Source organism: Zingiber officinale, chromosome 1B, assembly GCF_018446385.1.
Source record: "Zingiber officinale cultivar Zhangliang chromosome 1B, Zo_v1.1, whole genome shotgun sequence".
In the NCBI taxonomy this organism is placed as follows: domain Eukaryota; kingdom Viridiplantae; phylum Streptophyta; class Magnoliopsida; order Zingiberales; family Zingiberaceae; genus Zingiber; species Zingiber officinale.
In genome coordinates, this window is record NC_055986.1 from 56,935,643 (window position 1) to 56,953,297 (window position 17,655).

Here is a 17,655-nt window from a genome sequence, read left to right on the forward strand (position 1 = left end):
TTTTATTTTTAGATAAATAGTTTGTCCGTTGTCTTATCATGAATTTTAAGTTTTAATCAACATTATGAGGTTAATATATATTGCGTTCTAAAAGAAATTGGTCGGGTTCATAAAAAAAAGACTATTACGCCATTTCGTTTAATTATACAAGTGGAGTGGTTTCAAATGAATGAATCACACGTTTAACCGGGGGACACTAAATACTGCAACAGTGCAACTACAAAGACGACTTCTTCCGTTAAAATGGGTCCATCTCCGTCGACTGTCCACTGCAACGGAGGCAGCTCATCACTTCTTCTTTTACTCCATCACGATTCACGAACGATACAGGAGTAACCGACTTTCGGACTGCATTAATTTTTATTTTTTTCTTTAAAAATTAAAAATAAATAAAAAGAACGTAACAATAAAAATAAATACATAATAAAGCAAGCTACAATTACTTCTCTTTCCCTCCTGGGCTTGTTGGGTGTAGAAGGGTGTCAGGCAGAATGCAGTGCAGCGCAACTAAACGGGTGGATGGAAGCGGTGCCGCCTGTAATCCCCTGCGTACATGTCGCCCTGCTTCTGCTCCTTCTTCCTTCTTCTTATTTTTTTCTTCTTTTTTTGGTTTGACCATTTCATCTTCTTCCTGAGATCCGCATTACGGAACAAGAAATTAAACAGAGAGATTGATTGCTGATTTCTTCGTCTCCTTCGGCTCAGGGTTGGTATTTGGATGGATGAGAAGAAGGAGGACGAGGACACGGACGCCAAGGCAGCGGCCGCCAGGTCCAGCCTCTCCCACTCCCAGCGGAAGCCCATCTCTTACAGCCAGCCCCTCGGCCGCGATGCCGCTGTCCTCAGCACCTCCACCCGCCGCAGCGCTTTCCGCCAGCATAGCCTCGACGAAGTACGCGCCTGCGCCTCCTCCCCTCGCCTCCTAGACGCTGACTCCCGCACCTTCTCCTGCCCTCGCTACCATCCCTCCTTCCGCCATTCCACATCGATTGAGGATGGTCGCTTACGCCACCCGACCCCCGTCCCCGGCCAGCACCACCACTCCGCTGCCTCCTTCACGCACGCCTTCTCTCTCGACAGCCACGGCGGCGGATCCTCCCTCTCCGACACCGATGGGGCGCTCACCCTCGAGTGCGCCATGTCACAGTACGGCGGAGCCCCAGGGACGATCCCCGAGTTCATGGGCAGCGGGGGCGGCGCTGGCATCTTTCGAGTGCCCCTGCGCGCCGCGATGCACCCCGGCCGCCCCCCTGCTCTCGAGCTGCGCCCTCACCCGCTCCGGGACACCCAGGCCGGCTCCTTCCTCCGCACTGTCGTCTGTACGCACTTGCAGCTCTGGGCGGGTCAGGAGTCGGGGATGCGGGTGTGGAACCTCAAAGACGTCTTCGGAGAATGGGGCCCCGGCGGGCCCGCTAAAAAGGGCGACGAATACAGCGCCCCCTTCAGGGAGTCCTGCCGCACGTCTTCGACGCTGTGCGTCGAAGTTGATGCCGCCAATGGGTTGATATGGAGCGGACACAAGGATGGAAAGATCCGGTCATGGAAGATGGACCAGCCGACCATCATGAATTCTTCTGGGGGTGCTGGTACTTTTTCTCCGTTCAGAGAAGGCCTCTCGTGGCAAGCGTATAACCGCTCTCCTGTACTGTCGATGGTCATAACATCTTATGGTAAGCAGCACTGAGCTAATCTAACTTTAGCGGACATTACTCCCTGCCTTGATCTGGTTTTGTTATCCGCAAATAAAATGGTAGATGAGTTCCCTCCACCTCAGTCTCGAATTTGAAATTTATGGTTTTCAACCCTCCCAAAGCTTCCTTCTCACATTTTTATTAATATTATTATTCTTCATTATGTATTTATAGCACTACTAATTTACTTTTTATTTTTACTTTTTGTTTAATAGAAAATTATAGTAGATCAGTTTTGATTGTCTGCAACTTATCAGTATTTGTTCAGGTGATGTGGTCAAAATGTATTTTGAGCATAAATCACTACTCGAAGAGACTAAGCACGCGTATCCTATTAGAGTGGCTCTGTCATTGTGATCAACACTGGTTTATATCCTACGTAGATCCAAATCACTGAGTTGAATCTCATATTTTAATTTGTCTAGATTTGTGTGGCTCCCCTACTTATAAAGGAGCATACCACTTTCTATTGTTATTAAAAAAAAACCTTTCTGAATTATCTCTTTTGAACCTCTTTTTAGCCTTATTTGATATGCAACAAGGTGATTCACTTTTCACTTCCTTTCTTTGTTGTTTCTTTGGGGTATTTGGGATGTAGATCTGGGTCACCTTGTGCAAAAAATTGATTTATTGTGTTACAACAGTGGCAATAGCTGCCATATTTCTTCTTGCTTTTTTATTTTATTTTATTTTTTATGTTGAATTTTTGCATGATATCTAATTATTGATTAGATCAAAATTATTTGTTTCATTTTTATACCACATAAATAACAAGAAATGCTCCTTTTTCATTTTACATGAACTCTCCACCATTGCTAACTATATAAAAAAGGTTTATCATTTTGGAGGAAGACTTAAAATTAAGGTTGATCATGTAGAAGATCATTTCAGCATATTCTAAATTCATCTTTTGTTGAAAGATAATTCACTATGCCATGAAGCTTCAATAATGTTTAATCAAGAGGATTATAAAAAGGTTCAATTGAGTAGTTGAGTACAACATGTAATTTAATGACATTTAAAAAGTAACTTTCTTCAGCAAATTTTCTTGAGATGATTTTTTTATAGGTAATAATTGAAAGCAAAACAATCTGATGATTTAGTTACCTCTGGCCTCTAGTTATGGTTCTCAAAGAGCAAGTATAGTTTAAGATGACATTTTAGGTATATATTGTAAAACATGCAGATTATAATCCAAATACTTCTCCATGATGGAATATACCATGTCATATCTTTTATTTGCTCAATAGTAGTCTCATTATGGTAACCATTATCTTATGCGATATAACCAGCTTATCTATATGGAAAATCATCACATGTGTTGGCCTTAGGGCATCCCCAATGGTAAACCTAAAAGGTAGGTTTATTTTTGCCACATCACGTACCACATCAAAAGTTATAAACCCATTAAGGGTGTCCCCAATGGTAAACCTAAAAAGTAGGTTTATTAGTCCACTATTCTAGTTGTTGCAGTTGTTGCAATTTAAAATATATATATATATAGAGAGAGAGAGAGTCAAACATGGTGGCTAGATATTAATGGGACTCACAAAAATTTGGAAAAAACCTGGTTCTTGATTTTGGAACAAAGTTTTTTATTTAAACCAAAAACCCAAGCCATCCAATGGTAGTAGGTTTAAAAATGGGCGTTTATTTTTTAAACTCAACAATTTAGTCCCCCATTGGGGATGCCCTTTCTGGATTATTCTTAATTATCCAAAGAATTTTGGTTCCCATAAAACAACTAGACAACTGTAAGTTTTGGAAAGGAATCTACATTTATAACCTATAAAGAAAGAAATCTTTTATTTTTTTCTAGGAAGTACAGAATGCATATTTGTTAGGAATTTATATTTAAAAAAAAAACAAATAATCAACTGTTTCATTGAACTATAAACAAGTGCATTTGTTCATGACACCATACACAAAAACACATACTCTTTCCACGGAACTTAACCACAACTTCAACAATCTTATAATTGCCTCTTTAATCTACAGCAGCATTCCTGAATCTGCACCTGGTTGACCATTGAGGCTTTATATAACCCCATAGTTTTGGAATCATAAACAATTCCTACTTTGTACTGATAGTCAGACAAACAGGGAATCGAACTCTCTTTAATAGCCATCAGTTATTCAATTCACTTTGAATACAGAAGAAGCTCTAAAAACTACAGTTTGCAGACCTGGATTCTGGACTTTCTTGGTTGTTGGAATAATTAAAATGTTATTCTGGATGACCTTGAATCTGTATCTTCTTCATTGGATTATGTTTGAGACAGTTATTTCTGGTATTTGTCATTGATTTCAATGCCATGTAATTGATAAAAAGTACACTTGAAACTCCAGGTGAAATATGGGCAGGTTCTGAGGGCGGAGTTATAAAGGCTTGGCCTTGTGATTCCATTGAAAAAGCCCTTTCCTTCACTTTAGAAGAAAGACATATGGCTGCATTACTAATGGAGAAGTCGTTTGTTGACTTGAGAAGCCAAGCTACGACAAATGGTATTAGCAACATGCCTACAACTGATGTGAAATTAATGGCATCTGATAATTGCAGATCTAAAGTATGGACTGTTACTAGCTTATCTTTTGTGCTATGGTATAACTTCTTGTTTATAATATTCATCAATTGTTATTTTTGTTGGTATCTTTGTAGTTGTCTATTTGAATGCCTATTTTATTATTGTGCAGGGATTCTCGAACAAGGGATCTTCTTAAAGTATTCAGTATAGATGGGCAGGTAGAGACTCGAGTTGATATCCAATCTTCACAGGATCCATATCTAGAGGATGAAATAAAGACAAAGATTGCTTCCTCATCAAAGAAGGAAAAATCACAAGGTTCAGTTGGCTTTTTCCAACGTTCACGTAATGCCTTGCTGGGAGCAGCTGGTGCTGTTCGCAGAGTTGCAGCGAAGGGAACCTTTGGAGAAGATAATAGGAGAACAGAAGCAATAACTACATCAACGGATGGAAGGGTTTGGACTGGATGCACAAATGGATCACTAGTCCAGTGGGATGGAAATGGAAATCGGTTGCAAGAGGTTCAACATCATTTTTCTTCTGTTCAGTGTATTTGTACACATGGGCCACGGTTGTGGGTGGGTTATGCTAGTGGCAATATTCAGGTCACTGATCTTGATGGAAATCTGATTGGAGAATGGGTTGCACATAGTAGTCCAGTTATAAAGATGGCTGTTGGAGGCTCACATATGTTCACTCTGGCACAGCATGGTGGAATACGTGGGTGGAATATTAGATCTCCTGGTCCTTTTGATGATTTATTGCGAATAGAACTTGCTAAAAAGGAGCAATCATATACAAAATTTGAAAATCTTAAGATCTTAGCTGGTACTTGGAACGTTGGACAAGAAAGAGCATCTCCTGATTCCCTCATGTCCTGGTTGGGTACTGCAGCATCACAAGTTGGTTTAGTTGTAGTTGGGTTGCAAGAGGTGGAAATGGGGGCTGGATTCCTGGCAATGTCTGCTGCTAAAGAAAGTGTAAGACATCTATGCACTTGTTAATAATGCTGTTACTCTTATGGATTCAAAACTATTTGTCAGTAACACTTGGAATGACTCTTATCACTCTTTCAACTGATCTTTCCCACTTTCTCACTCAATATCTCTTTCACTTCGTACCTTCTCATTTAGGTCATGATTTGACTTTTCATTTCTTTGTATAAAGCAAAGTTCTTCCCCTTGAGCATAGGATAGCCACTGACTCTTCCGATGAATGAAGTCAAATATATATGGAAAGCCAAAGATTATGGAAATGTTTTGGTTTATTTTGTTAATGTTTAGTTTCTTATTATTGCTGCCCTATGAAGGAAAGGATAAATTGACCAAAAGTTTAATCCAAATAAGGAACTCAAAGATTAGGATATTGACTAAAAAAGGTCTTCCACTTGATGAATTTTATTGAATGAATTCTATGAACAATAATACCATGTCTACTAAAATATGAGTGGAAAAAATGTACACATAGTATGATAAATTTTATCCTCTTCTAATTGAGAAAGTCAAGCCATAAGATGTTGAGATATTAGTGTTTATAAATTGCAAAGTCATCATCAATGGAGATATGGCCTAGTGTTTAAGCGCGGTCACATAGATGAAATTACTAATAAGAAACCAAGCAACACAATCTTTGCTTAAAGAAAAATCTCTTTGAAAGAGATTACTTTTTGAATAAGAAGAGAATTTATGAACCAACAGATAGAATAGGTGAGGTATGTCGAAGCAATGAGAGATTGAATATTTTAAAAAGGTTCAAGTGATAATTCTAGTTTATAGTGGTTGATTTTTCATGTGTTACTGTGGTCTAGAAAAGCAATAATAAACTATCATTAAGGTGAAGAGCAACTGCAGATCTATTGTGTTTAATGCATTTGCCATATAGCTAGAAGATTTGTGAACATTAATTCATATTTTATGGCTTTCATACATTATTAACTTTTTGTTTGATGATCTTAGGTCGGAATTGAGGGGAGTGCTAATGGCCAATGGTGGTTGGATGCTATAGGCAATGCTCTAGGTGAACGAACATCCTTTCAGCGGATTGGTTCTAGGCAGTTGGCAGGGTTAATCATTGCTGCATGGTGAGCAATAAGCTTAAACAAAAATAAGCGAAGATTCAAGACATGTCATGTTTTGGATACATGATTACCCTTTTAAGTGCGTCAATGAATTTATGTATTTTTGCCTTCTCTAACTTATTTTATAATTTAGGGCTAGGAAGACTCTCCAGTCACATATTGGTGATGTTGATGCTGCAGCAGTTCCATGTGGATTTGGACGTACAATAGGCAACAAGGTACCATTTTCATTTCTTGTGATTAACACTTTTTGGTGTAGTTCATTTTTTAGGTATATGCAAAGGTTGCTAAGAGCTATCTTTTTCCATTTTAAGAAAAAAGAAACTACTTATATTATTCTATATGCACCAATTCACTTAAATTAAATAATTGTTTTATCAAAATTTGGAATAAGCTTGCAATAGGAAACCTACTTGTGAACAGTCAATTGAGAAACTCTTGTTGCATCATCATCTAGTAGTACGCTCTAAACCTCTATGAACTATTTGGCTTATGGAATCCTATGTCTTAATGTTCACTCCATCTTGTGCCCCTCTTTACCCTTTGAACCTAATTAAACAATATACCTATAGAATATATGCATGTTTAAAGAAATAGATTGTTTTGATGTATAATTTAATCATTTAATCTTTTACCAGGCTTACACCTAATAATTGCTTGGTAATAAAAATGATTTTTATTTTATTTTCTCTTTCCTAATAAATCCACACATTCATCTTGAAATTCTCATCTCCATTATAAATTTTTTCTCATAAAGCATATCTTGCATGAAACTATTCTAGACTAATGTAAGGGTACAAAATCACACAAAAGCATTGTAAATCCTTCTTTAATTTAATAAATTCAAAAGTATTTTGCATCTCCATGTGCTTAATGCACTTGAGATACATAAGTAGACACCTTGGTGGATTTTGAAGGGGGCCGAGTGACTGCATTTCTCATGTGGCATAATCTTATAAATGCAGTTAAAAAATTTGTATTTGGTTCATTTAAACTAAACCAAATTTACTGTAGGAGTTATCTGATTACCAATTGTTCCAATTTCCAATGGAATTACTCAAATTCCCATACAGGGAGCTGTGGGCTTGAGGATGAGAGTCTATGGAAGAATAATATGCTTTGTAAACTGTCATTTTGCTGCTCACCTAGAGGCAGTGAGCAGGCGGAATGCTGATTTTGATCATGTTTATCGAACAATGGCTTTCAGCAGGTTAACTACTGGACAAAGTCCAGCAGGTTTGGTACTTCGCTGCATATATGATCAAGGAGCACAAAACACATTCTTCTGTTCCATATATAATCCTTATAACAACATTCTAATAGCAATGTTGCATCTTTTTTACAGGTGCTCCTACATCTGTCCAATTGTACCGTTCTGTGAATGTATGTAAAATAGAAGAATTTTCCAATCAATTGTGATGATCATATTTCCATGTGAAAATCACATTCTTACCAAGTTCAATACTTGTGGCATTGACAGGCTCCAATGCTTCATCCTGATGATGGGAGACCTGGCTTGTCAGAAGTTGATATGGTGGTTTTTCTGGGTGATTTTAATTATCGGCTTCATAGTATATCTTATGATGAAGCTAGGGACATGGTTTCTCAAAGATGCTTTGATTGGCTTAGAGAAAAGGATCAACTTCGGGCAGAAATGAAAGCAGGGAAAGTTTTCCAAGGAATGCGTGAAGGGCAAATTAAATTTCCTCCAACATATAAGTTTGAAAGACATCAAGTAGGTCTAGCAGGTATGGTTAACATAAATTGTATTATGGTAGATTATTTCTCCTGGTTTTTAATTTGAAGGTTAATAGTTTTTAATCTCCTGCAGAAAAAATACTAAATTTTATGAACATGTAGTCCTGGAAGATGCATTTATAACATGATAAATTTATTATTTTGATAGTTCAGTTTTACTTGATTGAAGTATTGGTTTCTGTAGTTTTGCTTCTTCCACAGAGCAACTAGTTTATCAGTTAAAAGTTCACTGCATAAACTTTGTTGAAGTCGTTGAGTAGCGTCTGGTGGTTAAATATATTTGATTCTATTATTTGGATGTCAATTATGAAAAGGAATCATTTTTGTCTTCTCAGGGTATGATTCAAGTGAGAAAAAACGTATACCTGCATGGTGTGATAGAATATTGTATCGTGATAGTCGTTCAATTTCATTGGCTGAATGCTCATTACAGTGTCCTGTAGTCGCAGCAATAATACTGTAAGTTCTCTGGAATAATTAATTTCATAGATAAATTTTTTAGTGGTTGACTAATGGATACAGAATCTTCATTTGCTAGGTATGAAGCATGTATGGATGTTACTGATAGTGATCACAAACCTGTCAGGTGCATATTCAGTGTGGAAATTGCACATAGAGATGAATTGATAAGGAGGCAAGAGTATGGACGAATAATAACAACAAATGAGAAGCTAAGATCCTTGCTTGAAGAATCCCGTGCTGTTCCAGAAACTATTGTTAGCACTAATAACATAATCCTACAAAACCAAGATGCTTCCATTCTTCGTATCACAAATAAGTGTGAAAAGTACAAAGCTGTCTTCCAGATCATTTGCGAAGGCCAGGCCACAATCAGGGACGATGGAAATGCATCTGATTTTTCTTCTAGATGCTCCTTTGCCTCTCCTCTCTGGCTTGAGGTACATTTCCTGCCTTTACAATTTATATCTAGTTGGTAAACAATTGTGTATCTTCACTTACAACCATTATTTTTAAAATGCGACTGGATTGAATCAGACTGGCCGGTTCAATCAGTTGATTCAGACCAAAGGTGTTGGTAGTTTTGAGAGCATGAAACAAAACCTAAATAAAGCGGTAACCACTCACATGGATCTCCCGAAGAAATGTCGCTGAAGAACCGCCGGTCGACGAAGGAGTTGCCGCTGTCGGAAGCACGATCACGGAGCTGTCGGAAAGCGCTTCAAGGTTCACAAGCCAAATCCTAGCCTCTGGATGCTCTCCCTTTACTCTCACACGATCACCTCAAGGCTTGGCAGTGCTCTCTGATCACCTTCGCAAAACCTTCTTCCTTTTTTTTTTTGATCTGTGCTTGGATGCTCCTTTTATAGGAAGGCTGAGGAAGACAAAGGGGAAAGGACGCCCCTTCGTCTCCCTGGCGTTTGCAGCAAACAGCCGTTTGCAGCAGCGAAAGGGACGAACCCTTTCGTCTCCTGTAACGCTCAACATCTCCCACTCGTCCAAGTCAATCCATAAGATTATATGGTCACATAGACCATGTCAGTCACATAGACTACAAGGTGATCATGTCACCAAGACCAGAGCAAATTAGTCACACAGACCAAATAAGTCACATAGACTTTATGAGGATCAAGTCACGAAGACCAGAGCAAATTAATCACAAAGACCAAATAAGTCACAAAGACCAAATAAGTCACGTAGACTTTATGAGGATCAAGTCACGAATACCAGATCAGAACATCCATTCCATACATTAGGGAAAATGGTTCGTGCGGCAGCAAGCACAGTGAGTATTCAATTGCTAAGAAGATTGTCACACCTTACTTAGCTGCTCCACAGAACGAATCAGAGACATATGTCCATAGAACGAATCAGGGACATAAATGACTTGCCTTTACCCCAGATTAAATTATTTACATCATTATGAACATCTCTAATCCCGCATATTGACCATATGTTAAGAGCATGTTCAACATCTCCAATCAACAAATTATTCACAATTACATTTTATGTACTAAATTAAAAATGTAACCGGTACCAGTGAATAAATGTCTCAGATGTAAATCAATCTTAATCTTCATTTTTAGCTAGAATCTATTCATTCTAATCAGTCGCTTTCCTAGTTATGCTCTATAGACCGAATCATCCATAACCAATAGGAAACATGCTAAAGTAGCAGACACTGATAAGGGTAAGATTGAGATTAACTTATAATCTCAAGGGTCTCATATAGTAGAGAAGCAGAGATCTATTCTCCTACTACCCTTCTTGTCACCATAGTACATGTAGTATGAATCACATGCTACGATGTTATTCTCTTTACTAAAAAGAGCGCATGTTTTTCCCAAATTTAACATCGTACAGATTTCAATCTAGACATACCTAATGTCTAATCCTGAATTCAACATATGAATTCTAATCTGGCCTTTAAGCAGATTCAGTAAATGGTGGGTGCATTTACTCCAATCATTACATAAATGATCTCATCTTGACATAATTATCAAGACGACCTTAACTTATGGGTATGTCTTTATTCATAGCTACATAAGCTATCCCATAAGCAACGGTCTTACCTCTATTCGTACTTAACAAATAGAGATGATTGTCCATGTAAGTGGACCAATCTCAATATGCCAACATGCTTATCGAGACTTTTATTCGAATATAACAAAGACATATACACTGAATAGATCATGACATTTTTTCATTTATCAAAATGTCTTTACAATTAGTTACATTCTTCGAAGTCCCAAAAACTTCACATGTCCATGAAATGACTCTTTAGTCAATGACTTAGTAAAAGGATCAGCAAGCATATTTGGTGTATGGATGTACTCAAGAATCACCTTTTTCTTGTCAATAATATCCCTTACAAAATTATACTTAATTTTTATATGCTTGCCTTTGCTGTGATATTTGGGATCCTTAGAAAATGTATCGCAGATTGACTGTCACAGTACACAGTAACAAGATTCCCACTATCCTCAGCAATCTTCAGATGCTTCAGGAACTTTCTTAGCCGGACAACCTCTTGCACAGTCGCTGCACAAGCCACATACTCAACTTCCATTGTCGACAAGGTTACACAAGCCTGCTTCTTGCTGTTCCATGAGATGGCGCCACCATTCAACACTGTACTTGCAACATATTGCTTGTGGAAAGAAGATAAAAATGGATCTACCTTTTTAGGCTCAGCACACTCCTGAACAAAATGACCCTTCTTGCCACAGTTGAAGCAAGTCAAGTTGCTCCTAGGTTTTTGTCCATATTTCTTTCCTTTCTTCTTGATTTGGTTTTTCGCAGCAACAACATTAGGCTCCTTTCCTTTTCCCTTTCCTTTCTTAAACCATTTTTTCTTATTCTTGGAATCAGAACCTTCAGCTACAAAAGCTTGACCAGAAATCCTTGCGGATTCAATCCTCTCCGCCTTAAGTCCAACATGGCGTGAGGCATCTGTGAAAGTCTTGATACTCTCACTATGGGGCAGATTCTGTTTCATCGTTTCCCAAGAATCAAGAAGGGAACGGATAACTGCCTGAACCTATTGTTCATCGGTCAACGCATAACCAATAATCTTAAGCTCTTGAATCATGTTACCCATCTCCCTGAGATGTTAGGCCATGATAACATTCAAGCGCTTTTTACAGCTATTAAACTTGATAGTTAGCTGACAGAGCTTACTCAGACTGACTCCACTGTACTTCTCTCTAAGGGCTACCCAGACAGCATGAGCAGATGGTAATGACTCATACTCAAATACCAGGTCATCCACCATTGAACTAATCAATATACCCTTAGCAATGGAGTCTGTCCTTTTCCATGCCTTATAGGCATCAAGGTCACGTCTGTGCTGTGCTGTAGAACCATCAGCTGGTTCTTCCATGATTTGATTTACAACCTCTAGAACTTCTTGTTCCTCAAGAACGTATTGTATCTTGAGGTGCCAGATTTTATAGTTATCCCTATATAATTTCTCACCCTTATTGAGTTCAGCTATGATATTTTTAGTTGTCATGATCTACATAAATAAACACATTATTTATTATTTCAGTGTAATTCATATATGTGCAATTATTTATTGACTCGGTGTAAATTAAAATTAGTTTACAAAATCAAGTGATAACATTATTTCCACTCATCATTTGTATGTTCTAATCTAATCAACATTGATCAATCATATTACACATATCCCATCTAATGAACGAATCATTATTAAAATGAACTAATCATTTTTCATATGAACTAATCATATGGATATATGAACGAATCATATTCTCATGAACTAATCATCTCATAAAATGAACTAATCATTTCTAAGTTTGTTAACATATAACATAACTTTTCATTATATAATTCTGTTCGTACATAACGACAGAAATTATTACATGACTCAAAAACTAGATGAGCTAACACTGTTCGTACATAACGACAGTAAACAGAACACTAATAAACTAGATAGGCTAGCACTGCTCCCACTAGGACAAACACTAGTGCAGCAACTAATATTATCCCTATTAACTTGGACTCATTTGGGATAATCTCAGATGGGGCAGTTTCAGGATTCTCCATCAGATCTATTTCTGGATCTTCCTCGAACATTTCCTGGTCCTCTTCAGACTCTTCAGGCTCTTCTTCACCCATATGGTGAAGTAGCTCTTCACACAGTTCTGAATATGTGACGCGCCCTTCATGATGTCCCCATACATAGTCTGCTATTATCTTAGGATATTCTGGCAATGATTGCATTAATGCCCAGATTCTATAACTATCCAGGACTGGAAATTCTTCTTGCTAAAGTTTCCAGAACAGTCTATTAAGCCTTCTTACATGTTCGTCGACTCCATAAGCAGACTTATACTCTTATCTCCTGAATCTCCTCTCGGAGCTGGTTTCGCCACATTTCGCGACGAGTCAATGTGGTAATAGTTTGTGTCATCTGAAAAATCAGTACAAAATCGACTAATCAGTACAAAGCCAGTTTAATTCAATTCATACAGGCATAATGTCATCATTATAAATCAAGAAAAATAAATTTTCTTGATTTCAAGAGTTTAAGTTGACTGACCCATTGGACCGGTCAATCAGGAGTTCGGATCTTAAGCTTAGTCTCTTTGTCCTCATTAGAACTACTCTAATTGGACAGAGATTTCTGATCTATGTTCTGTTATTGTTTAAGCTCATTTGAGTCAATCTCAGACTTCTTGATCAAACTCAGGTCCATTTGATTCATCCAATGGCCATTGGATTAAGTCTAATCCATTAGAACAAATCTAATTTTTATGATCAAATCGGACACAACAGAACTAATCCGATCATATTTGATCAACCCAACTACTGTAATCAAGACCACCCTAATTAATTTAATAATAAACCGAGCTGGTTAAACTAACAAATAATTTGAACCAACTTTAGGTATCATTGAATCAAATTGGTCTGCTTAAATCAACTAATAATTTAAACCAGACCTGAGTTTGATTGGGCAAGTTGGTCTGGTTCCATTTTCAGTAAATTGAACTATAAATTAATTAAATATCTATTTATTAATTAATAATACATATCTATATGTATTTAATTAATTAATAAAAATATTTAATTAAATCTTAAACGGTGCACTGTTCATGCATGCAACGAAGAGGATTTTGTTTTTTTTACTCAATCGATTGAAGAATCGATTAAACACAGATATACTATGCCGTCAAAATCTACTGTTCATGCCTTTTTTTTCGATCTTTAATCGATTCAAACTTGGAATTGAATCGATTCAGATATTTAAAAAATATAAAATGTGCGCTTCAATCTTTAATCGATTCATGCATAGTGTTGAATCGATTCAACACTGTGTTTCGTCAAAAGTGGCACTGTTCGCGATTTTGGATCAATTGAAACGAAATTTCAATTGATTCAATTCAATTCAATTAAATCGATTGGTTAATCGATTCAATTAATGAGCAGTGTTACTGTTCATCTTCTTCTTCGCGACAGAAGAAGAAAAACGCGAGCCTTTTCATGTCGATTTTCATGCTTTCAACACCATGCTCTGATACCATTGTTGGTAGTTTTGAGGGCATGAAACAAAACCTAAATAAAGTGGTAACCACTCACATGGATCTCCCGAAGAAACGTCGCTGAAGAACCGCTGGTCGACGAAGGAGTTGCCGTTGTCGGAAGCACGATCACGGAGCTGCCGGAAAGCGCTTCAAGATTCACAAGCCAAATCCCAGTCTCTGGATGCTCTCCCTTTGCTCTCACACGATCACCTCACGGCTTGGCAGTGCTCTTTGATCACCTTCGCAAAACCTTCTTCCTTTTTTTTGATCTGTGCTTGGACTCTCCTTTTATAGGAAGGCTGAGGAAGACAAAGGGGAAAGGATGTCCCTTCGTCTCCCTGACGTTTGCAGCAAACAGCCGTTTGCAGCAGCGAAAGGGACAAACCCTTTCGTCTCCTGTAACACCCAACAAAAGGCCTATTTGATCTGATTCAAACAGTAGAAAGCATGCAGTTGAAGTGGCTTGTTAAGCTATAAACCAGAAAATTTGTGACCCTGGGGGCTTACTTATTAGACCCCTTGTCTGGTTTCAAAAATTCTGCTTCCAGCAGAACACCAGTATCTGAGATTTGGATCTGAAAATCTTGATGCCTTCTACTCCAATAAAGTTATTTTGCATTGTTAATTACATGGCTGTATGATCTTAAACTTCATCTTTCAATCCGAGACATTGATTTCTCATGCTCATTTTGCTTGTATAAACTTGATTATAGATTTTCAATTTGATTAATTTAGCAAAACCATTTCAGAGTTTTATTATCATAGGTCTGAATTTACTGAAATGCACCAAAATCGTGACTGTTAAATACTTCAAAGCATGCACTATTAGTTGTATTGTCCTTCACAGACCTAATGCGAGACCCAAACATTTTCATCTTTCTCTCACTGCCATTGTTTGAATTTTTAAGGTTTATCCAGCTAGTGGCATAATCAAGCCGGGACAAACAATAGAAGTTTGTGTGTACCATGATGATTTCTACACAAAAGAAGAATATGTTGATGGAGTTGCACAGAACTGGTGGTGTGAAGATAATAGGGACAAAGTAGTAATATTGCTTGTACACATCACCGGAACTGGTTCAACAGACATCAAAGCTCACAGGGTCTCTGTTTATCATTCCTCACCGAGAATTGAGTGTGGTGATAGAAAAGAGCTTAAAAGAAGAAGCCAATCAAGCCATCTACACAGGTCAGATGTTGGGGACTTTGGCAGTTCATCCACTGGAATTCCCAACTTATCAAACACACGTCGTCCATGAGGTTGCACTACTCTATACAAAAGAGAGCCAGTGAAAAGGACATAAAGTTCCTTCTTGTATATAATTCATAAGAGAAAATTAATTCTTTTCAGAAATTGAAGTTACTTGCAGTGTAACTCAATTAGTTGATTGAGGAAACGTTTTTTGTGATTTCGTGTAGAGAGTGACAATTAGATTTGTGGATAGGGTTAGAATGAATATAGTTTTGAAGTTTCTTATCATACCAAATATTTGACAACAAACCAATGTTTGATTGAAACTAGTGGTATGCATATTGCGTACTGAAAAGTAATTGAAACCTGGAAAGAAGAATGAGTTTCCGGATTCAAGCCCAAGTTGGTTTGCTTGCGCCTTTTTTTTTTTTTTTTTTTTGCTTCTCGTGCTGTGAGTTAGATTTATTATTATTATCTTTGTCTCTTGTTTCACTTTTCTGTACGGTTAATGATTGGATAGCTTGGTATGTAACAGAATTGTTCATATTTGCTTTGATTGGGCCTTTGTTCTCTGGCAAAATCTATAGTAAACGGAGGAACGGGTGGCTCCTACTATTTGGAAGGTTTTTGTTTTCTTCTCTTTGCAAGTTTTTACGCATGTTAACTGATTTTAATATCATTGAAAAATTGGCAATGATCTATTAAAAAAGATAAAAAATAAAATAGAAAATAAATTTAATTAGCCCCATTGACTAGTCGTAAGATGACTAATCCGGTCTTGTGAAATTTTTCTATTGATCATCATAATATCATATTGTACCATAGAATCTCTTAAAATTCACGAAGTTAGTAATCAGCAACTACTGTGTATGAATTCTTCATGTAAATATTAACATTTTAAATTAATGTACATGGACTGTTTCGCATTCTGCGTGAAGAAATTGGTTTTCTGCAACTCATTATCTTGAAAATGTTAACTAAAAGAACATAAGGCTTTTTCATCTTCCTCCTGCAGAGCATCCACATTGGATTAATATCACGTTATAATATGGATGATGATGCTAAAATCAATGTACTAAATATTATAACATGCATGGACCCACAAAAGTATTGAACGTGTTCAATGAAATGAACATGTTCTTTGTTTTTTTATACTTTTTTATTTATAGTCCGTGTCAGAGCCGACCTGATTGTTGAAATGGCCTGGACGAAATTATTAAGTATGCCCCAATTTTATCCTTCCATCAATTTAATTAATAATTATTTTATAGAAAAAAAATATAATGAGAATTTTTTAGTTGTAAGAAGCTTTTGTATCTTATGATAACGGTTCCTTTTTTATTTATGTATAAATTTATGTAATTCCTCCTAGAAATAAGAATGAGGCATCAATTCCAAAACTATGAATATAATTTTTTTTCCTATTCCTATACTATTAAATTATCCAAGATTAATAATTCTATTTATAATCAATTTCATTCAGAAGATAAGAGGTGTTTTCAAAGAACAATCACTTAAAATTCTTAACAAAAGAACATTGACAATGGAGAAAATTTTAACTCAAGAATGTAAAAAGATAAGCATAGTAATTTAACACAAAATCCTGACACCAAACTGAGAAACAATAAAGAAGTGTAGTCTAGTTAGTTTACCTCTATAATCTTTATTTTCAACATCAGCATAGGAATATAGAAGAATGAAGAAAACAGAAGACCTATCATAAATATATTCACTTTGAGTTTGAGTAACTTAAACAATATATTCAACGGAGTAATTAAGAATTAAATCTTTTTATCCTAAATAAGTAAAAACTCGATATAAATGAATTAAATTTTATGTATAACAATCCATGCAATAACAAAAATTAAAAATACTATAAATTTTTAAATTTTCATGATGATATATAATTATGAACAATAGTATAAACAAAGAACAATAAAACTTGATACGAAGAAGAATGTTCGATTCAAAATCCACTTATATAAGACTTTACATAAATATCATGCAAGTTTATAAAAAAGCATAACTATTATATTCAATTAAGGTTCAAAAAAAAAAGATAATAGTAAAATAATTGATATTTTTTATGGTGAAACTACCAACTATCTCACAATAATATAAGTATGTTGAGAATTATTACTCCAATTTATGAATATGAGCACTGCTCGTATTTTAAAATTTATGAAATTATACTCCAATATAGGCATATTTTAGACTTGCCTATTACTCCATAAATATCTTTTATCAATTAGCACTGCTAGTATTTTGGAGCATTTTGCAAAGATAAAGCTAAACATGACAATGATGACTACGAGAACACTCAAACATTAGGAAACAAATAATACTCATCCTCATAGAACCGAAATTTATGTCTAATAAGAAAAATACCAATTTATGCATAAATAAA

The 17,655-nt window shown here is 36.5% G+C and overlaps 1 protein-coding gene across 1 annotated transcript; it reads left to right on the plus strand.

Moving 5' to 3' along the window:
• Positions 1 to 467: 467 nt before the first annotated feature.
• Positions 468 to 15,574, plus strand: LOC121967270 (type I inositol polyphosphate 5-phosphatase 13-like). Its single transcript, XM_042517381.1, has 11 exons — positions 468 to 1,670; positions 4,041 to 4,293; positions 4,386 to 5,196; positions 6,172 to 6,296; positions 6,427 to 6,511; positions 7,367 to 7,529; positions 7,639 to 7,676; positions 7,774 to 8,041; positions 8,387 to 8,510; positions 8,590 to 8,950; positions 14,965 to 15,574. The coding sequence occupies exons 1-11, from the start codon at positions 719 to 721 to the stop codon at positions 15,313 to 15,315; spliced, it is 3,531 nt and encodes a 1,176-aa protein (XP_042373315.1). The 5' UTR covers positions 468 to 718; the 3' UTR covers positions 15,316 to 15,574.
• The last annotated feature ends 2,081 nt before the right edge of the window (positions 15,575 to 17,655 follow it).

Excerpts from the sequence above, each read along its gene's own strand:
- LOC121967270 (XM_042517381.1), top strand. The coding sequence starts at position 719 with ATGGATGAGAAGAAGGAGGACGAGGACACGGACGCCAAGGCAGCGGCC. Across the intron at positions 8,511-8,589 it reads GTAGTCGCAGCAATAATACT|GTATGAAGCATGTATGGATG; the intron begins GTAAGTTCTCTG and ends TTCATTTGCTAG. Across the intron at positions 8,951-14,964 it reads CCTCTCCTCTCTGGCTTGAG|GTTTATCCAGCTAGTGGCAT; the intron begins GTACATTTCCTG and ends TGAATTTTTAAG.